Raw genomic sequence first — 26,343 nt, 5'->3', positions numbered from 1 at the left:
TGTAAATACTTTCCCATAGCCTTGATCTTGGGTTACTCCAACACACATCAAATCTATCAAACCCTAGGTTTTATGTCTTGTATTATAGGTCTCTTTGTAGAAAGCGAATTGCCTGCTAATGGACCCTTGAACCTACATTGAGCCTTTCTTGTGAGATCCTATTTAGGTCACCTTACTCATCAGCATTAGAATACCTATTTCAAGTGACCTCTATCATATCGGGACTCCTCCCATTGGTGAGAGTCCATAAAGAGCAGGGGGTTTTAGCTATGGTGATAGTAGGCCACTACCACATTGTTTTCTGTTTGTCTAGTGTTAGCCTTGTAGAGTGTCCCATTGTTAGGCCTACTAGATTTTGTGTCATGCTCATTTTCTGGTTTCCCTTATGGTGTGGTTAGGGTAGACTTCCAGGGTCAAAGGCAGCTAGGTCACAAGAGCAGGTTTACTCCATTAGTGGGCCCAGGGGATTTTGAAGGGGTTTCATGGAGGATTTTCTATGGGATCCGATGGCATTTGCTTGGCATATTCCATCGTCTGCACAACTTGCCTTTCGTTTTGTTGCATCTCGATTTTTTTTGAAAAACAAGGTTATTATTGGGCCTAACTCAATTAATTACACTTAAGGTGGCATTCCGAGAGGAATATTTGACGTAACACCTTAGTGTAATAGCTTGTTGGAACTGGAACGAGAAGATCTACAAGATGAGATGGTGGGAAGTGACTTTCAGTGGTCTGAGGAGGGATGGTGGCCGATTTACCATTTTCCTAAATTAAAAAGGTATCTTAATTAAAATTAAAGTAGGGAAAAAGTACCAAGTGATTAAAATAATAATAAAATAAGGCTTCTAGAGGGTCCATCAGATCTATAAAAGAGGAGGAGGAGACCATTTGAGGATATCTTGGATTTGAGCATTTGTCTTTGGTGTGGGTTGGAGAATTCAGTTCTCTACCATAGTAGCCCTAGGACGGAAACCCTCAGGTGATTTAGTGAGAGTGGGCGAGTACCCAACTCTCCCCTTGGTGAATTCATCCAGAATTCACAGGAGAGCCTAGCAGTTGCATTTCAGTTCAGTTTTGGAGGGCCAGTGCAGCATTGGAGCAGATCCTTGAGGCCAGTTTCTCATCTCAGCTATTTGGGTTGTATCAACATGTAAATCCCCATTTTATCTAATATAATAAGCTGAGGATTTTTCTGTTTATCGTGTTATTGGATTGCAGTGCTCTATCTGTTATGTTTTACATGACAAACTTCTATTAAATGAATGAACTTTTTACATATGCATTTTGTTGAGTTAAATTAGCCAAAATTTTCAGTTTGGAATATTACATTTTGCGGGAACAGGCCGAATAGATAAATTTGGGAGGCCGAATTGCTAGCTTCAAGACGAGGCCAAATTGATAATTCCAGGAGGACAAATTGTCATCTTTGGGAGGAGGTCGAATTGATAATTCCAAGAGGCCAAATTTTCATCTTCAGGAGGCCAAATTGATAATTCTAGGAGGGCCAAATTGCTAATCTAAGGAGGGCTGAATTATTGTTTCTAGGAGGGGCCAAATTGACATTCCAGGAGGACCAAATTAATAGTCTCAGTAGGGCCGACTTGTTACTTCTAGGTGGGCTGAATTAATAACTCTAGGAGGGCCGAATTGCTAATTGCTGGGAGATTGAGTTGTAGAAGAGCCAGTGAATTTGCTGAGGGAATATCCAGCCAAGTATTTACAGACGATTTTTACATCAGATTTTCCTCAAATTAAATTGATGTAATTTTCCTCTCAGAATTATAAATAAAATAGTTGGGGTTTTGCAATAGAATTGTTTACAATCTTTGTGGTTGCTGTTTCTATAATTCTGTTTACATTATGAAAATTCTTGGCAAAAAATCATTGTGTGTTTTTCTGAAGGCAATTCAAAAGAAAATTCTGGAAATTTAAATAAATAAGTGAAGGGAATATTTCAATCTACCATTTGATTTTGATATTTACCCCTTCCTTGGGGCAAATCAGTGGTGCATCAATCTGTTTACTGGATTGTTTACTTTTTCCCCAATGTTAGTAGAGGTGTGGAGCCACTCGATCACAAGGGAGAGGAAATCTAATCAAGACTTGTTGCAATGTTTTGTATTCTTCCTGATCATCCTTTTACTCACATATACAATTCTCTAACAATAGACCACTAATTGATGGGATTATTTACTCATCTTTTGGAAACCTTATTGATGAACTTTTGAAAGGATAAAGATTACTTAAGTTTAGATGATCATGAATTGGTAGTTGTACCAGTTGAGCCACATGCAGAGTTCCATGAAGATAAGATGAAGAGCTGAGTTTACAAGGATCTTTTTAAGGTTGATGTTAAGGCTCTTTTAACTCATTGACAGTAGAGTAGATTAATTATTAATGTGGAACGAAATCCCACCCTAGGGATATGCCACTGTATAAATAGCTTGTAATACTTCACATAAATAACAACCAGAAGGCAGATAGGGCCGATAATGGATTGCTAATTCTTTTATGGTAGATTTCTTCAGAAAGAGCTGATAAATAGGAACTGTGCTTTTCTATGAACCCAAAGTGAACCATTTAAGGCTACGCTGTTCATAAGTTTGATGAGAAAGCTGTTTGTTTCCCTCTACTGGTAGTGCCAATTTTAGTCTGTTCCAGTGTCTGGCACGCATGATTTGTTTGTAGATGATAATCGTTAGTTGAGGCCTAATCACTAAGGGCTATACAAGCTGTTGTTCGTTTTTAAGCAGGTCAAGTATGTATGTCCCTGGAAGTGCTCAAGCTGTGTTTGTGGAAGTTTTGAAATCCCATATAATCTTGTCATGTGCATGCACAGTTGTCAGAATGTTTGTATTTATAAACTCACACCATTTACTTCTTGATTGGAATTCCTTATATTTCGTCTAGTACACATTTAAAGAAAGAGTTTCTGGACATGAGGCCTATAAAATGTTGACATGTATTCTTCTCATCACAGGTTATGCCATACAGCACAGGCTGCAAGACTTCTCTATCAAATTTTGAAGCGGGACAGAATTACAGAGTATGCTATCAGCTCCAATAAGTTGATTAATTTGATATATCTACAGTAACTATTATAACCTAGGATAAATATATGTGGCAAACTTGTTAATATTGTAATGTCGATGAAGTCTCTCTAAATGAAACTTTTCATTTTGTAGGATGTGTCAGATCCTGCAATAATGGTGTCTTTTCCATTAAAAGATGAACCAAATGGTGGAGCCCTGGTAGCATGGACAACTACACCATGGACTCTTCCTAGTAATCTTGCTTTATGTGTCAATGCAAATTTTGACTATGCAAAGGTTTGTAATGGTGAACTTGTTGTGAATTTTACTCTGTCTGTAGAATGATCAGGTATTTTATCCTTAGTATGTGATATGGTGATAGACTGCTTTGCATTCTATATTAATAATCAACAAAGTTTTTCATTCAAGGTGTTGCAGTTTGAAAGACTCAACCTTGAAAGTTTTATAGAGTATCTTGTTTTACTTGTTAACATATGGATTTCTTTCATGCTTTTTTTCTTCGGTGGTGCATTTTTTTAATAAGTATGACTTGTTACCGCCAGTGTTGCGAAAATCGTAATCGGGATAATATCGGCGAGGGGAAAAAATCTGAAAAAATCGTAAAAATCAGTAAAAATCAGGAAAAATCGGAAAATACAAAAATAATAACCGTTGCAGCTCTAGGTATATATTCCTTGGGCCAATACCATTCAATGCTGATGAAGCCACCTTTTTACAATATCCCTCAAACACACATAACTGTATTCTCAATGCTGCAAAGGTTCGTATCCAACTTTCAGTGCCTTGATGCTACAACGCTTTCTGGGTGCATTGTCTGGGTGTTTCACTAATAGACAAGAGCCAACACTGCTGGGCATTCTCATTCCTTCCACGATTAACACGAATCAAACAAGCTCCACGCAGGTTCAATTTGACACATTAAAACTGATTTTTGGGCGTACAAACAAGCAACGCAGAGATTGAATTGCAGACAATGTAGAGAATACAAAAATGGCAGTCTGGCGTTGATACATTTGTTCCACAAGTTCTGGTTGTCACATCATGCCATCGATTTTCAGAAGACACACTAGACTCTTCAAACCAAGTAATGGATCTCAGATTTGTTTGTAACAGTCCACAATTCCTTCCACGATTTTTTCCCATTGGAAAAAAATCGCGATTTTTTCAGCTATTTTATCAGAAAAAAACTTTCGTAAAAATCACGCGATATTATCGGTTAAGTGAAAAAACTGCGATTTTTTGATTTTATTGCGATAATATCGCGATTTTCGCAACATTGGTTACCGCTCAAGCTAGCAGGGGTCCTAGGAGGGGATCCTAGAGAACAACCACTAGGTCAAGGGGCAACAATGGAGCGATAGCCCACTGGGAAATATTTGTTTGTTTTTCTTTGAATTTGATGTCGATCCCAGGCTGTCCTCGTTCCCAATTTTGCTCTTGTTACCAAATGACTGAAACCTCCCAACCAAACTGGGTACAATCCCCCCTACCCAGCTCCAAAATACTTCGTAATCGAAGTACTCTGACCCCCGTGCCCAAAAGTTTCAAGAACAATTGCTCAAATCTCTGTTTCTCAATTCTAATCTCTCAGTTCAACAACTTAGTCTTCAGTTCCCAATTTCCTTCACTGTTCCTCCCCTTCTATGTTGTAACCCTTCTCCTTATATGTTCAAAATCACCGCCTTCTCCTTTCCACCGTCTCAGCGTTTCTCAATATAATAGGGTTTCCAGTGTTCTCTCCATCGATCCTTGGCACCCAGAAGGGTCTTTTATGAATTCTCGAGGTGGTCACATTTAAGATTTGACCGTCATAATTTTGATTTTAGTTCAAGTGACAACTAACTTAAATAATTTACAATCCATGAGATATTTGATACTAATTTATTAATTTATACCCTTTTGTTAAAGTTTATTAACCTAATTAAAAGCTTATAAATTTATATAACTTATTGAAGTTTTTATCCTTCGTCCTTTTATATATATATTCCCTTTTAGTTAATATAATATATATCATGTTTCTTTTTAGTTAATATATAGCCTGTCTTAGTTAAAATAATAAATAATATATCATATTATTATTCTCTTTTATTTGCATAAGCCATTGCATTTATTATTTATTTTTTGAACAATATACTAGTTATATATTATGATGGTGGCATATATAATAGGTACCTCACAATATATTCATACCTTCTTATGGGTTAGGTATTCACTCAGTACTTTAATAGTTAATTCATTACCCTCTACTTAGAAATTTCATACTTATTCATTACATATACTAGTGCAGTGCATGTGATACATGCATATGTAGCTATCATCTACATGTGTCGTATGCATGCTAATATTCCTATGAAGCTCATGATTCAAGATGGGCTGTTATACACATCAGCTAAGGCTCCTTGCTCTTTACAGACTTTCACCGATGGGAGGAGACCCAGTATAAGGGGAATCACCAGGAAGGATGGATCTATGAATGGATAGAGAGTGATTCCTAAGGCCTATTCATAAGAGAGGCTCAACTAGATGGCTTGCTTGCTTCAAAAGCAAGGTGATGGGCTCTCTAGGAAGGGCTAAGAGGATTCTTGGGCCTAGGTTTGGAGGATATGCCTTAACCAAGGGCTTCCCAAACCTAAGAATCCTTATGGATAAGAGGATTTTATGTAATCCTTGTGGAAATGGAGTTACAAAGTTGCAGGACCACACAGAGCCAAGTGGACCCAAAACCAAGTCAAGGGTATGGAGTTGATCAACCAATGAGGGGTTTGACCTAATTAGGGTAGGGAATAGGATCAACGGACTAATCTTCTTTTGAGATTTGAATGCAATGATCCCAATGAGGACGCTAACCCAAGCCAATCTAGGGAAAGAATTGGTCTTGTGGCTAGGGCTTGCTAGATCTTGTGATTCCACTGTCGGATTTGCTTCAAACTTGGAGGACCTCTAGACAAAATTCCAACACAGTAGTGGACCAAATATCGAGGTGATTGGATGGCTAGAATAATTTGATTTATGCCCTAGGAGACCTATTAGGGCTAGGCCTAGAAAGAGAAGGAGAAGGTGTAAAAAATATTGTTTAAGTGACCACCAGAAGTTGGATCAGTGCCTTGCCTTTGGGAGAGATGGAGTCAAGGTGAATTTGTGATTTGAAGAGAATTAACCCAATCAAGGAGGCCTCTAGGCAACTTCACATGGCAATTAGGGCATGAGAGCAACTACCCAAGGACTTTATACTTCGATGTGCAATGTTTGATGACTTATCAAGGTATATTCAATAAACATAACCTCTAGGAACATTCACTCATTCATACATGACACATGCAATGTATGCAACGCTTCAATAGATAAAAAATTCCACCATTTCGCATAGAGTAGCAGTAAATTTCAGACCTAGATAGCGAAAATCCCAGCAACATTCATGTGATATGATAAATACAAGAATAAACATGAAAAATAAATCACTTACATGTACAATGAGTATATCTAATCATCAAATCATGACAAGAATGAAGCTCCAAGACCAAGAGAATAGTATCCAAACATCAAAATTCATCCATGAAACCACCTCCAAAAGGGAATGCAAAATTCTCCAAGTAGCTACTAAACCCAAACAAGTGATGATGAGAGAAATGAATCACCTCTCATCAATTTATATGATCTCTAAAGAGTTCAATTTTCCTAATTAGGCCTAATTAATCCCCAAGTATTAAAATAATGTGCAATATTAACATCCCTTGGTGACAAGCCCACCAAGATAGCTCAATAACATAAATAAGCCTCTCAAGAGGGAAAAATAATCAATATAATGAGTCGTTGGGCCATTGAGAAGGCCTAATGAAGTCCAAAGCATGCCATGGTGAGAGAATGAACTCCAATCATAGTGGACAAGGGGTCGGCCCCTTGTTTCCCAAGTAAATCACATGTGGTGCTCCCAAGTCGGTGTGGGAGCACAAGGACATCCTCATGGGTCTCCAAGTGGATCGATGATGCCTGTAAACCATTCGGAAGGGCTAGGATGATGACATAAGCCCTTCCTTTGTCTCTTGCAATGAGACACATCCTCATTTGGACCCTAGAACATCTGCTAAGTGTATGGTGCAAGTGTGGAGCCGACTGGGCATGGTGAACCAGGTGCATCATCCTCATCCAAAAAGGTGGAACATGATCAAACACTGAGTGGGGGGATCCATGAAGTTCTCTCTGCTATAGTGGAGGCCCATGGATCTCAACACTCACCCTACAAGTGCCAATGTGGTCCTCTGGAGGGCTTGGACCCCATATAGGGAGATCAAACCCCAAATGGAGACCCACCTACAATCCTGCATAAGATCCAATGCGTCCCCTTGCCCTCCAATACAACAAATCATTAGAATAATCAAGTAAAAGAGCTTACAAATCATGGAATCAATGGGGCACTTCATGGTGGCATGCCCTTCCATAGTGGGTTTTGGCATGTACAAGTGTCTCCAAGCTTAATAAGGGGGTAACTGAGGACCCTATTAGGTGGTTTCAATCTTTAAAGAGGGTGATATGTTCATGGTACATCCATCAAGTGGTAGGTGGCAAGTGATAAAGTGATGGAACAAAGGGGGGAAGGACCCAGGCCACATGTCATGGTACAAGGGTAGCTATAATGAGGGAAGCCCACCCTTGGGTATATGAGTGTAGGAGGGAGAAAATTTTGGTACATGAGTTACCCCAATCTTTGTTTTTCCACCCTTCTTCATATGCCTTATGCCTTTGATTGATTTTTCTTCATAACTGCTCAGGGCTCCAAGGGATGAGAGCATGATGCATAAGATATAGCAGTAGGTACCCCCTTTTAAGGTGGGGCTTTTCATTCCCCACCAGGGGTTGGGACAATCATGGGTTCTTTAATGTGAGGGGGCTCATCTAAGGCCCATAGGAACTAGGCTGATGGCCATAAATAAGGGGTAGAGCTCATGTTCGACTTTTGCCCACGTGCTAAATTTGCATGTCCCGACCATCTTTTGCATTCTGTGGTACATTTCTTGTTGAGAGTAGCCAAATTATGTTTTTTCTTTTCTTTTTAGCTGCATCAACCTCTGGGGCATTGTTCTAGTCCCAACCCAAGGTGTGGACAAGGGGAGGGGGAGGCTGACCCAATGTGGATCCAGATGGGAAAAATGATGAATGGGTTAGAATGAACAGAAGGGAGTGATGTATATGGTGTCGGGAAACGAGACCACGCAACCAAAATTAGGATTTCCCATGTAGTGCCAACCCTAAAGCTATTGGCTAGTAAAGGAGATCCCACGGGACTAGGATACAAGGGTAACTGCCAAATCGAGCGGAGGAGACAAGAGTACAGACCTAGCCCACTCTTTCCACCGAATCCCCCACCAATCCATGCCCAAAAGTGTCCATGATAAGTAAGGAAAAATTACTCAACTATACCAATTAAAAGCCATACCTTTGGAGTCGGGAGGCCCACCTTTAAACATACAGTCATAACAAATGGGCAAGGGACCACATGGCCGGCTTAGGTGGCAGAGATAATGGCACATTGTGCTATCTGGTGGCTGCAAGGGGCTTCTGGCTGCAGACTGAGGACCATATAGGATAAAATTTTTCTCCTATGCATACTACTCACAAGTGTTGGGGAACATGACCATAATCACAACTCACTGGGGAGCTAGGTTTTGGTTTGGCTCTGGGCTCTAGCATAGGAATCTAGCATTTTACATTCATCATACTCAATCCTACAGGTTAAACATGGAAAATGGATGAGATACAATGGAATATGTATATCTTTCATCCATTGCAAGATGGACTTTGCATGAATTGAAAATTTATTTCTGAACTAGATTATAGGAGTAAAAACTCTCAATTGGAAATTGGTGTAAAATATTCAGCACTTTTCATATTTTAGAATTGTAAGAAAGGGTTGCTGATTTGACCTCATATTCTAAGATTCTTAAGTCTATTTCTAAAATAAGGTCCATGCATCAACCAATGATCCTGATCTTTAACATTGTTTGGTAAATGGCTGTAACCTTCTAAACTAAGAGTAAGACACAGAAAAGTATTAGAAATCAACAAGGCTTAAAGTTTGTAAGAGTTGTGTCATTTTTCATATGTTCTCTGATTTCTATATATTAAATTTATATGTGTATCATCAGGTTAGATGTAAGACAACTGGAGCAATATACATTGTTGCAGAGTCTCGACTATGTCAGCTGCCAATGAACAAGACAAAGGCAGATGCTGTTCCAAAAACAAAAGATTTGGGGACAAAAGCAGGAAGCAAGCAAAAAAGTATTCCTGTGGAAAAGATTGCAACTCCTTTGGATGGTAGTTCTTATGAAGTGCTGGGGACATTCAAGGGCTCTTCTCTGGTTGGTAAAAAGTGAGTCTTGCAAGTACCTCAGCTGGGACTTTTCATCTTTAGTTATTTATTGCAAGTCAAAAAGAACTCAGAATGCGTATATGGAATTCCTCTCCTAAAACGATTGTATAAATTCCATTAGGATGCTGGAAAGAATCAAGTTGATGCTTCATAGAGGTTTCATTATTTTCTATTTGGAGTTTACATTTCTATTAGTCTTGCTAGGCTCTTGGAAGATCATAAGGTCTAGATAGAATCATAGAAGTTATATACATTCTAGTTCTTGTTAAACGTGACCCCTGTTCCAAGGGATAAGCTACAATTTGGTTGAAAATCACATTGTTGCAACTCTTCTGGGTGGAGTAAACTGAGGCTTATTTTTGTGTGTTAATATGTTCTTTGAAACATATTTGTCTGATCTGGGCTTGGTAAATTGAAGCATCTTTTTGTGTGTTAAATGTTCTTTGAAATATATTTGTTCTATATATATATATATATAGCTAGTGTGTGTCTGTGTCTGTGGGCACTTACGTCTGCAGTCTGGCAAAGCTAGAACCATAAATGACTATAATAACTAGCATTGCACTTCTGATGTTTGGAACCTGGGCCAACCATATATCTGCTTATGTTGTTGCTTTGTCAGTCCTATATGTGCTACTGATGCTGTCTCATCAACCTTGTAGCTTCTGCAGATGTTCAAGTTTCTTTTTGCTTGTCAATATGCTTTTTGAAATATAGTTGTTCTTTATATAAATTTATATATATTTAATGAGCACTCAAGTCTGCAGTCTCGCAAGCTAGAACCATAAAATGACGATAATAACTAGCATTTCAATGCTGATGTTTGGAACCTGGGCCAACCGTATATCTGCTTATGTTGCTGCCTTGTCAGTCTTATATGTGCTACTCACACTGTCTCACCAACCCTGTAGCTTCTGTGGATGTTTACTTTCCCAAAATTGAAAAGTGTCATTAAAGCCTTGTGTTCTACATATTTTCTTTATATTGTTGTCCAGCCTCATCTCCAGTTTGTTCCTAGAGCTGTGACCAAACCTCCTTTCCAGGAGGATGTAACAGAGGTTTTATTTGCAGGGTTTTCATTCTTTATCATCTTTCCTGCTCCGTTGACACTACTTCAATTACACCAGTACCTTTTTATACTATTATTGTGTAGGAGATTGTTGAAATTTCAAGTATTAAGCAATTAATGTGAAAATTTCTTGAAATTGCAGCATTGGAATTTATTCTCCTCACTGATTAGCAGTTTAATTGTTTACAGCAATTAACGAATCAATCACACTGCAATTCTTCACAAAATAAATACGCTGCGGCAAATAAATTAGAAGCTGAGAAAATATGCACATACAATAAAAATGACACCAATATTTTTGGACTAAAAGTCCCCAAAAAAACCCCGAAGGGAAAATTGGTGCAGCAGATGAGGGTTTATTTTATTATTATGCAACAGTAAAAATCTGAGTACAATATCTGGATGCCCAACTGACAATCCTCCGGCAAATACTCTGGCCAAAATAATTAGGAAGAAAATTCTCCCTCTGCCAAACAACTCAGCCTCCCTCTGGCCTACTTGCACTGCCTCTTTGGTTGCTTGCACTGCTGGCCTGCACAAGTCTGGACGACCCCTAAATCAACCTCAAACTGGGCCGTCTAGCCTCCTCCTGCCTTTGGAAAAAAATCACATTGCCTTCAGGATGATCTTTCTGGCCTCTGACAACTGATACAAACCCTTCCCGACAATTCGCTCAACTGAGCTGGCTAACTCGCACAAATTAGACGGCTCTCTCTACAGAATAATTCAGCCTCCCTTTTCTTGCCTCTCCGACACTGGAAAACTGTTGGGAAACTCCTCCATAAATTCTCTCTATTGCTCCCTCTCTTCGATGCTTTCCCTCTAGCTCGAACTCTTCCCTCGCTGAATCTTTGCGCACTGGGGATTTCGATCTGCCTTGCTCTTGCTCTTGTAATTGTGTCTATCTCCATCCCATTGACTTGCCTCAGAGATATGCTAAACATATTGTGAACCAATAAACAGAACCTTAGAATAATTTGTGAATGCGAGAGATATATTCAAACGAGTCACATAGTTCCTCTTTATATACAAATCGATGGGGTTTGTGAGACCGACTTTAAGTTTGAGGCCAACTTGTGGAGGGAATTTCAAATTCAATTTTTTTTTTTTTTTTTTTTCAAATAATTCCTTTCTCATATTGTCATCAAATTGGTAATAATAATATTTCATTTTAGTCCAAATGAATTTTCCTTATGACCAATATAAATCTTCTTTGGGGCTCGAGGGTTTGGTCTTGGGGACTTAGGGCTTCTATGGGAAATTCCTCCCATAGCTGCCCCACTTTTCAACATGGAAACCACCATATCAATGGTGGGTTGCAGTTGAAATTGTGGTTGGGCATGTTGTTGAGTTGTTGGAACTTTTTCATTAGAACACACATCATTCCAGTCTAGAACACACATTGTTTTGGGCTTGTTGCTATTGTTGAGTAACGAGTGTTCCAACACTAGGCTTGTCATTGTTGTTGAGTAACGAGGGTCCCAACACTAGGCTTGTTGGTCTTGCATTTGTTAAGTCTTGGGCTACGCTAAAGCCTTGGGAGCCTCCTAATTCCTTGGGGTTTTTACAGGGAGCCATGGGATTTAGGAGATGTGGGAAAAAGAGGGTTTCACAACCAAGAATAGGGATACATGGGTTATATAAAAAAATAAAAAACTCAGTGACTAAAAGTTTGACTTTACTGCTGTGGTCCTATGGCCAAGAGCTTGAAGAAAGAGATTCTATGTAGGAAGAAAATTCCAAAGGAGATAGGTAACATGGAGCTGTTAAGAAGCATTTATCTCAAGCCTCGAATACTAATTAATATGAGCATAATACCAAAAATGTTGAAAACAGGGTATCAAGAAGGTGTTTCCTAGGCATTTCTCCTTTTGGACTAGGGAGACACATTAATCACCTTTTGTCTAAACGATATTATGAGTTTATTAATATCAAGGGGGCTAAAATACTTTTTATGTGGAGATGTACTAGGTACTTTAAGTTATTAAAGTCACATGTGTTTTAAGTCACTTTATGTGAAACAAGTACTAAGTAAATTTTATATTATTAAAGTGACTTATTCTAAAAATGACTTTATGAGGAAAAAGTGACCATGGTACTAAAACATTAAATAGTACTAGGGAGGCTCATGAATAGAAAGGGGGACCACATTAAAAAGGGGGTTAAGAGGAAATGATCTCCACCCTTGATCTAATGAGCTAAGATTTAATCTCAGCCATTAGATCTAAGGGTTCGGGTTCTCATCTTATTGAGAAGACAAAAAGGAGGAAAAAGGAGATTACAGTTTATTATTCTCATGAGAGTTATTGAGAGGAGCAAGGAGATAGGAGGAGGAGAGCTTGGAAATTCTACAGCGGAGAGAGCAAGGATCAAGCTATAGGGTTCAAATCTCTAGAAGGCTGAGTTCAAGTCTGTGTGGGAGCTCAAATCTCAAGGAGGAAGGCATAGAATCTATTTTTTGCATGTTCTGGGCATGCTTTAGGTTTGAAGTCTATTTGTATCATTGCTCAGGCAACAAAAAAGTATTTTTTCTCTCAACCACTCGAATCCCAAGATTTTTAGGCTAGTACAACGAAAATCTCGGGCCTTAGTTTCCTGTGTATACTCAGTGAAATTTTCATACCATCTCATCAAAAATTTCGGGCTATGTTTCCTATGTATTCTCAGCGAAAATTTTGGCTTGTGGAGTGAAAATCTCAAGCCCGCTTTTCCAAGCTAGACTACTTGTTTTTAAGGCATTTTTGAGTGAGGAAACTCGGGTTCAAAAGGCTGATAAGGTGACTGTATAGTGGGTCCACTACAACAGTGAATGAGTTGTGAGAGAGGTCGTATTTTTATTGGAGGAGACGAAATTGTGGGCTTAAATTTATCAGTCCAAATCTCTATGCAAAGAGAACCTCATAAAGTCTTCTTCAAAGGAAAGAGATAAGTTAATCTCTTGTTGATTTTTTATTGTATAAAATTTCTAAGAAGCAAATAAAAATCCTCCTAGAAGAACTGGCTTTCCCCTTGTGGGTTTTTCTAGGGTCAAGTTGACCAAAAATAAGTTTGTTAAATTCATGTGTGTGCTTGAAATTTTCTCTTGTATCAGTTGATGAAAAGTAAATGGTAGAGTAGCTCTTACGTTTCAAGTAAATGCTAATATGATATAATTATCAATCACATGTTTTATGATGGGTTTGGGCATTAAACCAAGCAAAACTTGAAAATTGGGTTGGGCTACAACACTCTTGATTTGTCTACATGGTATCAGAGCATGAGAGCAGTCAGACATGAGAATCTTCATCAGCTGATATAAAGTCCAGCAAACAAAAATTCTACCATCTCAGTGAACAACAATCAATAAACCTCAGTTAGAAACCCAAAGAGTTGTTGGTTAAGACGGAGGAGACTGTCTAGTATCAGATTTGCTCCAATTGTTGGTTGTGAGGGTTGTGGCTATTGGGTTGAGGGTAGAGGAAAGATTGAGTGGGGTTGATAATTTTGGCCCCTGGAAGGAGAGGATGACACTTTTGTTTGAGGAGTTGGAGGTATGGGACATTGTAGAGAATGCAGTGCAACCTCCTATTGACCAAACACAGTTGACAAAATTCAACAAGAAGAATGTAAAGGCAAAGAGGATCATCCTTGATGCCATTAAAGATCACCTATTCCCTCATGTGATAGGAATCAAGTTTGCCTATGAGATGTGGGAGTCCCTTGTCACATTACACTAGAGTTCTAATGAGAACATGAAGATGGTGTTGAGGCAAAAGATAAGAAACACCATGATGACCAAGACCAATAGTGTGACCTCATACCTCACCAGGATCTTACAGGTGAAAGAGGAGTTCACTGCTGTGGGAGAGGCTATCCCAGAGAACCAGTTCGTCAGGATTGCTTTAGATTGTTTCACTGAGAAATGGGATGGATTCATACATGGCATTGTGTCCAGAGAGCACTTTCCAGATTAGAGGAGGATGTGGGATGATTTCGTCCAGGAGTGCCAAGGCAGGAAGTCAGAGTGGTGGGGAGGTGAGGAGAATGTTTCTCTTGTGCAAAGGGCAATAAGGAGAAGGCCAAGAAGGGGTCTTATAGTGGAGCAAAGCAGGAGAAGGGGAAGCAGAAAGCGAAGGAGAAGGACATGAGCAGAGTGAAATGCTTTGCTTGTGGAAAGATGGGTCACTATGTTGTTCAGTGTCCCAACAAGAAGAACAAGAAGAAGCAGAAAGTTGTAGCTTTAGTAGAAGTGGACGAGTTCACTTCCAGATTTGACACAGAGTTCGCCTTATCAGTAGAGGTGGATGAGTTTGCCTTGGTGGTGAGTTTATCCACTCATGTTACATCTTCTCGTGCATGGTTTGCTGACAATGGAGCATCCTGCCATATGACTGGAGTGAGAGACCCACTGTGCAGCGAGTAGATTCCACTTGCCCACGTTTGATGGTTCATCAAACAGTTCGACAAAGTCTTCGGTGGAGAAGCTGGACATTTATTTCCAACTTAACCAGATGTCGGAGACAGAGGCCATCAAGGTGGAAACATTGCATTTGGACGGTGAGGCCCAGGATTGGTGGTTTCATGGGATGGTTACACTCAGGTACTCTACAATGACGACATATGCTGAGTTTACCAGGAGATTAATGGAGCGATTTGATCATAGGGATCCGGGGCAACATTTTGTTGAGCTGACGAGGCTCAAACAGACAGGGAGCCCAGAGACCTACATTGCAGATTTCTTGAGGGTCTCCGTGATGGTGCTAGACCTATCCACGGCGCAGAGGGTCTATATGTATGTTGAGGGGTTAGCAGAGCCACTTCGGGGTCTAGTCCGATCCGCTAGACCAGCGACACTCCAGGACGCTATCAGCAGGACCCGGGACTTACAAGATGTCTTACCCAGGACCCGGACATGTTACCCCCAGAGACAAACTTTCCAGTCTAAGGGGAAGGATGTGAGGATTCCACCTCCAAAGGGGAATCCAAGTGCAGATTGATGACGATGTCAGGAGGGAGTTGAAGAAGAAGCGGTTGTGCTTCACATGTCAAGAGTCGTGGGCACCAGGACATAGATGTGCTGCTGGCAAGGCACATTTTATTGAGGTCTTCTTCGAGAGCATTGGAGAAGAGGATGACGAGGATGATGTGGAGGCAGGAGATAGCCATGCCATACAGGGACCTTTGCCACCTCCACCACTAGCAGTGGGTGGTGCATCTTTTGCACCCACCGGAGGGGCCCTTGCAGCCTTGCGAGGAGTTCCCAAGTATCTGACGCTACGCGTACGAGGGATAGTACGTGGCCAGCGAGTATTAGTTTTGGTTGACAGTGGGGCGACCCACAACTTCATCGATGCACAGATGGTTGAGCGGAGAGGTATACAGACAGAGAGCTTCGATGGGTTTTCAGTCTTGGTCCCAGGAGATCAGACCATGATGTGTGCTCGTTATGTTCCAGAGCTTTTAGTGACGATGGGCACCTACACATTGACTGACCACTTTTTCGTGGTCGATATTCCGGACACCAACATGATACTGGGTGTTCAGTGGCTTATCACTCTAGGGAAGGTCACGATGGATTGGAAGACCCTAGAGATGGAGTGGGATGATGAGAAGACAGGGAGGCATGAGAAGATATGGGGACAACAGACATATCCGCCTCAATCTGTTTCGGCTCATCGGATGGAGGCAGTCTTTCGGAGGGAGACATAGAGTGGGCAGTGGAGCTGCGTGCATCAGAGGCAGGGACCATAGGGCAGACGATACATCCAGAGATATAGTCCATCCTTGATCAGTATGCCATGGTGTTTGGGGAGATTCCACCTGGACAACCACCGGATCGGGGGTTTGAGCACACCATCGAGCTTGAGCAGGGCATACAGGCAGTGATCACCAGCCCCCTATAGGCACCCCAAGGCCTATCAGGATGAGATTGAGCGGGCTATCCAGGAGTTGCTAGCTCTTGGGCACATTCGACCGAGCACGAGCCCTTTTGCTTCTTCTGTGGTGTTGGTGAAGAAGAAGGACGGTACATTGAGGATGTGCATTGACTACTGGGCCCTGAACAAGAAGACCCTAAAGAACAGGTACCCCATACCCAAGATCGATGAGTTGATGGACGAGTTGAGAGGAGCACGGTTCTTCTCAAAGATTGATTTGAGATCTGGGTACCATCAGATTCGCGTGAGGGAGCAGGACATTCCCAAGACCACCTTCAGGTGTCACTATGGGCACTTTGAGTTCTTGGTGATGCCTTTTGGGCTAACCATCGCCCCTGATACATTTCAGTCCTGCATGAATCACATCTTCCGTAGTCACTTGAGGAAGTTTGTGTTGGTATTCTTTGATGATATTCTCATTTACAGCAGGACTTGGGAGGAGCATCTCCAGTGCATTGAGACAATATTGCGTATCTTACGGGAGTAGTAGTTCTATGCCAAACTCTCCAAGTGTGAGTTTGGGTTGACGGAGATGTTGTATCTGGGACACATCATAGGAGTGGACGGAGTGAGAGTCCACGAGGAGAAGATCAGGGCCATTAGAGAATGGCCAGAGCCGAGAAACGTGACGGAACTTCGAGGATTCATTGGCATTTGTACTTACTACCGGAAGTTCATCAAAGGTTTCTCACAGCTTGCTGCACCCCTGACAGATTTGACGAGGAAGGGGGCATTCAGTTGGTCGGATACAGCGCAGCGAGCCTTTGACAGGCTCAAGGAGGTTATGAGCAGCTGCCCAGTGCTTGCATTGCCAGATTTTACGCAGCCATTTGTTTTGGAGTGTGATGCGTCGGGAGAGGGGATCGACGCAGTGTTGATGCAGGGAGGTCACCCTATAGCCTTTGAGAGCCGGAAGCTCCTTCCGCATGAGAGGTTGTATTCTATATACGACAAGGAGATGCTGGCCATCATGCATGCATTGGCTAAGTACCGACAGTATTTGGTGGGTAATAGGTTCAGGGTGAGGACTGATCACAACAACCTCAAGTTTTTTTTGGAGAAGAAGCAGCTACAGGAGAGGCAGCAGAAATGGATCAGTAAGATCTGTTGTCACACAGATTGTCACGACAACGCTCAGACCGGGGGCTGTCACCCTGATCCCCGATCTCTCCGTTTAAGCCTGTCTCCCGCGGCTGAGGGGGGTAGACCCTATAGGAAAATGGATGACCAACTGTGAACCAGTTGGGTTGGGAGACACGAAGGGAAACCAGCACTAAATTGATTTTATGAAGTTTAATGGACCAGTGCCTTATGAAATGAATGATTAAACGACTAATTGTCAGATGCTGCAGGAAAATGATCTCATTAACAATCATTTACCATCAAACAAAAAAAAGATTAACTTTTTACCACATGCGAGATAATCAATAATTGTTTGACTCCAACAATTAAAATTTCGAAAGATAAAGTGCATTAAACAACCACGTAAAATGCTAACCAGAGATCACATTCATTTAGATAAACGTTAGAGCGTGTTAAACATTCATTCCTACATCAAATTTAGCCTCAGCATAAAAGATGAAACGCGATAAATCCCTGAGCCAAGACTGAAAAATATTTCCCAAAATATTTTTATATATATTTTTTTATATTATTAAAATCTAAAAATTAAACAGAACTAAAATGCTAACTAAAGTCTAAAAAAAAAAAAAAAATTTATGAATTTTTTATTTATAAATAAAACAAAACAAAACTTTAAATTAAAATCTAATCAAAAGCTAAATCTAAAAGAAAAGTAAATCTAAACAAAACTAAACAATTTAATAAATCTAAAACTAACCTATAGGATTTTTTTTTTTTTATTCAAATAAATTTAAAACTAAATCATAAATTCAAAACTAAATCAAAATTAATCTAATGAAAATAGAACAAAGCCTAAATAAAAATTTACGCCTACAGTAAGAAATCAAACACAAATAAAAATAAAAAAAAATTGAATTTTTTGATTTTAACTTTTTATATACCTAAATCAGATCCAAAAAAACAGACTTACGATAACCCTAAACTATGATTTGAATCTGAAAAAAAAAAACCGAAATCTAAACTAGAAGAAGAATGAAAATCGACTTTGATTTTTTTTTTCTTTGTAAAACCTAAACAAAAAACGATTTACGCTGTACCATACACTGTAATCTAAGAAATCAAAGTTTAAATTTGCACTTACGCTAAAAACCAAAGGCGTCTTGTTCATACGCAGGCAGGGAGAAGAGTTTATGTACAACAAAATTTATCTGGCCCGTCAAGAAAAAAACGTGATCCCTTACAGTGCGGCTTGCATATCTTCTTTGACGGCGGACAGGGAACGGTTTTGCAGTTTGCAGTGATTTTTAATGGCGCAGATCTTGAACCCAGGATCGTATTTAAAACTGAGAAACTTCCCTGACGCCCACACTGTGACAATTGCTTGGTCTGTAAAAGTAAAACGTGATTTATTTACCCACGCATACAGTTCATTGTTTATCTTACGTGTTTTGTTCACCGTTCTTTTTTTTTGTAAGCGCAGGTGAAGAACCAACTAACTGAGCTTGAAGTCAATGCATAGACGGCAGATGAAAAGACGCAAGCAGGATGGGAAGTCGAATTTCAGACTGCGGGGATTTTCTGAGGGAGGAACGACGGCTCAGTGGCGGCGTACAAGCAGAGTGGAGTTTTTTGTGCAGGACGCAGTGAGGACCAGGTGTGGTAGGAGCAGCGTGTCTTTCCTTTCTTGCTTGCAGGTTCTCACGAGTTCCCAAGGCTGCGTGGAGCTGAACGCAGCAAAGCTGGAAGGCTGGGCGGATAGGTGAGGCAGCAGCGTGAAAGAGAGGAGGCCCACGTAGGTTGTAAATTGACAGAGAGAGACAGTAAGCCGGCGCAGACAAGGGATGGGCAGCTTTGGAAAGAATAGCAGCGTGCAGAGAAAGAACTGCGGGTTTGATGGAAATGAGCAAATGTATGATATGACAGTGAGAACAGCGATCCTGCAGAACTTAATTTTCCACAAGAATCTTATGTCAGACCTGCAAATGGAAAACAAAAATCCGGAAAGTAAATGCAAAGATTTAAAATGAAACCCTACAAACCGGTCCAAAATTACAAAATTATAGATCTACAACAGCCAGATTTATCAATAATCAGCAGTAATATTATCAAGATTCCAGATTTATTATGAAATACTTCAGAAATCTCTCATGCAAATCAGAAAACAAACTAAATGATTAACCCAGGATCAAAACTGGCTGGGCTCTGCAAGAAAATGCTTGCGGGAGTTGGCTGGTTCAGCCGAGAACTTCCCCAAACGCCCACTGGTTTTCTTCAATAAGGGTTTCCTGCACAGCTCATTTCAACCGTCAATAAAGAGAGAAAAAACAATACTAGATCTCAACAACAATGGAAATACCTGTCATTACTTCAGAAAACCTAATACCATTCAAACCCTAGCAAGTGAACAAGATACTTGTGCTCAACAATACTCTTCAATAAGCTGTTACTAATGGCTGAAAATTAAAACATGCAGAAAATAAAATAGCTCACAGCACTTCCAGAGAGTAACACCAGCAAGATTTCAACCCCAAAGTCTTTCTTTATTAGCACCAGAAAAAGTTTACAAGAGAGCTTTTTCAGCACAAGACTCACGATCCAATGCTCTCAAATGACCCCTAGCACCCTATTTAAAGAAAAAATTCCCAACAGCTAGTTCGAGTGATCCACGTCAAAATGATCTCGACCGTCGATGAAGATCAAGATATCTCTTGATCTCATCCATCGAATTTTTAATGTATTAAAAAATTGAAATTCTGCATTTATTTACTCAAAACATTATTATTTTATTATTTTTAGGGTTTTTACTTTATTTTATTATTATTTATATTTATTTTATTATTTTTTATTTTTTCTTAATTTTTTAATTATTATTATTATTATTATTATTATTTTTTTAATTTATTTTTAAATGGATCCTCGAACTTAGCTTTTGGAAAAATCACCTAGGACCTAGGACTTAGGACTTATGAGGGGATTAAAACATTTCTTAACCCTCAAGACACTTTACATCATGACTTTTACAACTTTACATCCAAAGGGGGGAAAACCCATTTGACATAGACCCTCATAAACCACCCAGTTCTGCGACACAACTATAATCTAGCAGATTAACACACTAGGATTCTCCTAAGATTCTAATGACAAAATCCATTCCGGCTTTGGGGTTAGGCTGAAGGAAAACTCTGCCGATCATGGATCGGTGAGATGAAAAACCTTCCAGAACGTAGATTATCACTTAGAAAATTAGGTCCACCTAGGCAATTTACATACATGACTCATATCTGCTAAGATTATTTACAATTTATACATGTAGACTGAGTTTACAACATAAATTGATCAAGCTGTCGAATGGCACAGACATGTCGATCAAGCGCTATCCCTTTTGCGAAAAAGGGGGCGTACTGCTATGGGTAGTTGACTTGTAGTGGTCAACATCCGGCTCTACTTGGGGACACGTTGCTGCACTGTAGGAATGTGAGAATCCAGAATCTGCATCCACGCAACACACAACAGAAATAAGTAGCGTCCATTCAAACCAATGTTGCACACATCGCGATCGGGATTTAATCGGCGCCGGGAAAAAATCGGAAAAATCGTTAAAATCGGGAAAAAATCGGGAAAAAATCGGAAAAAATCGTTTGGCACAAAAATATTCATTTTTTTTCATTTTTTTTCAATTTTTTTAATATCTAAACCATCTACAACATAAAATAAATACATTGACACATAAATATGATAAAAAAACTAATATATAAGATGTTCAATATCATTTCTAGCGCTAAAATCACACATAACATTGAATCATGTCCTGAATAGTAAGTCCTGAGTCCCAAGTCCAACTCAGCCTCAAAATATCAACAAAAAATATGATAATGTATCTCATCATGTCATAATGTCATATACAATAAAATGAAAGTCTAATCCTATTGATTTCCTCTGCCCCTCTTGCGAGAATATGGCACAGCTTTCTCTTTCCCTCTAGATGTAGAAGCTGGTGCCTGTGGTGGTGGAAATGGCAGTGGAGTCTGACGTGCTCTAGAAGCTGAAGAACTAGTAGTAGCAGCTACAAGAGGCTGAGGTGGACGGAGACCACGTCCTCTACTGGTGGTAGTGGTAGCCCGGGTAGCCCGGGTAGGCGGTGTCACCTCCTCCTCCTGCTCCTCCAACTCCTCCTCCTCCTGCTCCTGCTCCTGCTCCTGCTCCTGCTCCTCCTCCTCCTCCTCCTCCTCCCCCTCCTCCTCCCCCTCATCCTGCACTAACCAATCCTCAGTGGGATCCATGAGAGGCCTCTCGGTCTCAACCCTCCATTCAGCAGTGGTGTCAATCCCATCCAATGAGATGGCTTCCGTATCAGGTGTCTTCTCTAGTTGTTTCACCCACAATCGAAGATTGTAGTAGACATAGACCATGTCATTAAGTCTATGGGACTCCAACCTGTACAAAGTTCATGAAATAATAAATTAATAATTAATATTATAAAAAAAATATTGTTTAAAACTTTAATGAATTCAAAAATTTATTTGGAAATTTGCAATATTTTAAATGTTTAAGTGTTAACCTATTGCGCTTCTTGTTGTGTATTTTTTCAAATACACTCCAATTGCGCTCACATCCCGAGGAGCTGCATGTTTGGCTGAGGATGCGCACGGCAAGATTTTGCAAAAGGGGTACTCTGCCACCATACATCTTCCACCATGCGTCTACAACAAAATTACAAAGAAAATTTTAAATAAACATAAGAAAAAAATGGAATTTGAAGAAACAATGAAATTTGAAACAAAGTTACAAAGTACATACTACAAACTAAAAAATACCTGGGATTTTAACCGTCCTATCATTGATAGCCATCTCAAAGCCAAATGTGCCACCTGACAACTTATATTGCTCAATTTGTCTAGAGACCTCCATACGTTCTTCTGGAGTTTTCACCATCTTCTGGACACAGGTTAATAATCCTTCCACGACCTCAACATCAAAATTAAACCCACATGCATAAGAAAATGCAGGGTTCAGGAAAAGGCCAGCAGCATGAATGGGACGATGGAGTGTGTTGTTCCATCGCTCATCAATGACCTTCCATAGAAGGAGTTGTCTCTGGAACCCATCATCTCCCTTGTCATCATAGTAGGACCGAATGGCTTCTTTGGCCCTATCCATGGCTTCATACAAATAGCCCATTGCGGGCTTCTCACCATCTACCAACCGAAGAACCTTTACCAAAGGTTCTGTGACAGCGCACACCTCCTGCACTCCCGCCCAGAAGTCTTCTTGGTATGAAACAAGTCTGCAGACGGCCTCTCCTTCTGGTTTGCGGCTCATTGGCGAAGAACGCCACTCCTCTGAAACAAACATTCTCTTCAAATCCCACATAGAATTCAAGAGGGATTGAAGAGATATGAAACTCGTCGCAAACCGTGTAATGGCGGGGCGCACCAACTCTTTGTTGTTGGTGCATTTTCTCATCAAGCTAAGCACAGATGTGTGATTGTAAATAAATTTTGTGATGGTTTTTGATGAGTCAACAGCCTCTTTGACAAAGGGAATTTTCCCTATGTCCTCTAACATCAAATCAATACAATGGGCAGCACAAGGTGTCCAAAATAAAGTAGGATGCCTGTCCATAAGCAATCTACCAGCAGCAACATAATTTGCAGCGTTGTCCGTTATGACTTGGACAACATTTTCTGCACCCACCTCCAAAATAAACACATCCAGCAAATCACATAAATTTTTTGCATCTTTGATTTGATGAGTTGCATCAACAGATTTGATAAACATAGTCCCCAAGGGACAACTAACCAAGAAGTTTATAAGGGTTCTCCCCTTTTGGTCAGTCCAACCATCTGACATAACAGTGCATCCTGTTTGTGCCCATGATGCCCTAAAATCCTCCAATCTTTGGGTGCAGTCACGCTTTTCATCTTGAAGAAGCCGGCCTCTGAAATCATGAAGAGAAGGGAGTTTGTACCCCGGGCCAACACTGGCAACAGCATCAAGAGTAGGTTGGAAAAATGGATTATTCCTTATAATGCTGAAAGGAATATCACTCCAGAGGAGAAATTTTGTCATCAACTTGTCAGCTTTTTCTTTTTCAGTTCTTTTCATCATTGAACCGATAGTTGGTTGTGAACCAGGTGTGGTTCGAGGAACAAAATATGATGATGCAGCAAACGGATTGACTGACGCTGCAGTAGAACCTGTGCCACTTGGCCCACTTCCTTCAACTGACCTTCTTAGTTGCCTTTTGAGTTCTTCTTTGGCGTCTCTAGTGTGCTCTAATTCTCCCAATGCTCTCATGGCTTTTTGGATAATTTCAGCATTTGTCTTTAGACAGGGCCCCACATCACGTCCAGGGATTTGTGCAAGGTGGAACTTCAACCTGTACACCCCCCCGAATATTTCCTTTCCACACAACTTGCAAATCAAGTTTTGTCTATCATTCGGAGTTTTAGGGTCACCATATTCCCAGAAAGGATCCAATTTCCTTGGCATGTTTGTTTTTGAATTTTGAATTTGCAAACCTATGGAAAAATAAGGATTAGGAAATAGGAATTTAGGATTACATAAATGATAATAGTAAATAGTAAATACAAATTACAATTTAGCATTTGCAAAATTACAAGCTAATTATTTCCAAAATCCCAATTTGAATTTCTAAACCCAAAAAACAATGAAAAATAAAAAAAAATAAACAATGTTTAAAGAAAATGAGAAAATAAAAATCAAAAATTGGTTCTCATAGTCATAACAAATAACCCATCCCAAATCAATGAAAAATTTCTAAAAATTCTTTAAAAGCAATGAAAAACAAAGTTTTTAGAGAACCAAAACAAAAAAAAATTAATCTACATACCTGGTTTATGGACAAATTCGCGATCTTGGCTTGGATTCCTCCTAAAATCGGCTCCCACAAGCGACGGCAACCCTCTCCCTCCCTTCTTCTCCTTCTCCTCCTTCTCCTCCGCGGCGGACTGCTGAATGAATAAACAAAAAATCGATTTTACATATAAAACCCCCGCTGCCCGCGCCTCCCGCGATTTTTTCGAAAAAATCGCGATTTTTTAAAAAATCGCGATTTTTTCGATAAAAATCGTTAAAAAAAATTTCCGCCGATTTTTTGGATAAAAATCGCGATTTGAATCGGCATTTTGAAAAAATCGCGATTTTCCGATTTTATCGCGATTAAATCGCGATGTGTGCAACACTGATTCAAACAGCATCATATAACATCTAAGCACATAAAAGATAGAAGCTCTTCATTTATTAACAAGGAAAGTAAATCTAATCCTAAATCAGAAATAAAATGCTGAAACAAGGAGTAGGGATAGAAATACAATACAAAGGATGCCCCATGGCATCAGATATCATCTTTGAAGAACAGCTTGAGCATTTGGCCATTCGCTGGTAGATCAAGTAGTTTGCCATCCAGTCTGCTCAAGTGGAATGAGTTTGGTCCAGCTATATCTCGAATGATGTAAGGTCCCAGCGACAAACTGTCAAACTTCTTATGTTTTCCTGGTTTCTCATTCTTGCGGTCCCAAAGCAATACCATATCTCCCACCTGCAAAGATCTAGATCGAGAGAATTTATCAAAGCTTTTCTTAATGTTAGATTGATTTTTACATATAGCATCAAAAGCTGTCCTACGAGCTTCATCTAACTCCACAATATGATCTATTCTATTCTGAACAACATCTTTATTAGTTGAAAAATTCTGGAGGAGCTGATAAGCTGGCAATTTGAGATGCATAGGTAAAGTTACATCCAAGCCATAAACTAATTCAAAGGGAGATTTACCAGTAGCTTTCTTCTTAGTGATTCTATCTGCCCATAAAGCATATTTGATTTTGCTGTCCCATGATCTCTTATTATCTCCTACTATCTTCTTGATAATGGTTATGAGATTTTTGTTACTTGATTCAGCCAAACCATTACCCTGAGGATAGTAATTTGACGAATGAGATAAGACAATGCCATACTTGAAACAAAAAGATGAAAACTCTAAGGAACTAAAAGCTTTGGCATTGTCAGTAGTGATCTTAGCGGGGACACCAAATCTAGTAATGATGTTATTTTCAATGAAATCCATAATAACCTTTTCAGTGGCATTCTTAGCAGGAATGGCTTCAACCCATTTAGTGAAATAATCCGTAGCAGTCAAAATCCATGAGTAGCCATTGCTAGAATTTTCATGGAACTTCCCTATGAAGTCCAGTCTCCAATGCTGAAAAGGTGCCTCTACAATGACAGGTTGTAGGGGCAAGGCAGCAAGCTTCTGTTTTCCAGTGAATAGTTGACATGCTTGACAAGCTCTAACAAACTTGTGCACATTAGAAAAGATTGAAGGCCAATAATAGCCAGCTCTTAGGATTTTGTGGGCGGTAGTTCTAGCAGCATAATGACCACCACAAAATCCTGAATGAAACTCAGAGATTAATTTCTTGGACTCAACGTCATCAACACACCTAAGCACTATGCCCTCAGGATTTCTCCACCCAAGGCCCTCCTTCATAAGGCAATACTTAGTGGCTTTTAGTCTAAGAGCCCTTCTCTTATGAGCAACTAAATGGTTAGGACATGCAAGATTCATCAAGTAATAAACTATGTCCTTGTACCACTCATGCTCTGCTAATCTTTGCAGTTCCGGCGAAGATAGATCGCTAAGATAGAACAAACCAAGAGTCTTTTCGTTACCTTCAGTTAACATCTGAGCTAAACCTTGGCCTTTGACCAGCTTGGTGGGTCTAATTTCTAAATCATACTCTTGTATTTTAGTAACCCACCTAGCGCGAGTCCCTAAGCAATCGGTTTGAGTTAATATATCCTTAACAGCAGAATGTGGGACGAAAGCAATGA

The 26,343-nt window shown here is 40.0% G+C and overlaps 2 protein-coding genes across 4 annotated transcripts in view; one reads left to right on the top strand and one right to left on the bottom strand.

Annotated features, from left to right (window-relative positions):
- The window catches only part of LOC149144721 (isoleucine--tRNA ligase, cytoplasmic-like), a 739,557-nt gene that overhangs the window by 16,027 nt on the left and 697,187 nt on the right, over window positions 1-26,343 (top strand). For all 3 annotated transcript variants that reach the window (XR_016264930.1, XM_089449912.1, XM_089449913.1), the window contains exons 2-4: window positions 2,981-3,046; window positions 3,186-3,329; window positions 9,194-9,420. Coding sequence is in view for 2 of the 3 variants with exons in the window: in XM_089449912.1 (XP_089306038.1) it covers window positions 2,981-3,046; window positions 3,186-3,329; window positions 9,194-9,420 (437 nt within the window). In the remaining variant the exon portion in view is untranslated. The remainder of the gene's footprint in view (window positions 1-2,980; window positions 3,047-3,185; window positions 3,330-9,193; window positions 9,421-26,343) is intronic.
- Window positions 21,221-26,343, bottom strand: part of LOC149144722 (uncharacterized) — a 31,224-nt gene continuing 26,101 nt past the window's right edge. The window contains exons 2-4 of the mRNA XM_089448631.1: window positions 22,302-23,181; window positions 22,046-22,187; window positions 21,221-21,921 (exon numbers count right to left, since the gene is read on the bottom strand). Of these exons, the coding sequence (XP_089304757.1) occupies window positions 21,411-21,921; window positions 22,046-22,187; window positions 22,302-23,181 (1,533 nt within the window). The 3' untranslated portion in view covers window positions 21,221-21,410. The remainder of the gene's footprint in view (window positions 21,922-22,045; window positions 22,188-22,301; window positions 23,182-26,343) is intronic.

The sequence above is a fragment of the Pinus tabuliformis genome, chromosome X (genome assembly GCF_031772625.1).
Source record: "Pinus tabuliformis cultivar Carrire ecotype Pingquan chromosome X, CPIR1, whole genome shotgun sequence".
Classification (NCBI taxonomy): domain Eukaryota; kingdom Viridiplantae; phylum Streptophyta; class Pinopsida; order Pinales; family Pinaceae; genus Pinus; species Pinus tabuliformis.
The sequence above is the reverse complement of the archived record's forward strand: the minus strand, read 5'-3'. Positions and strand labels throughout refer to the sequence as shown.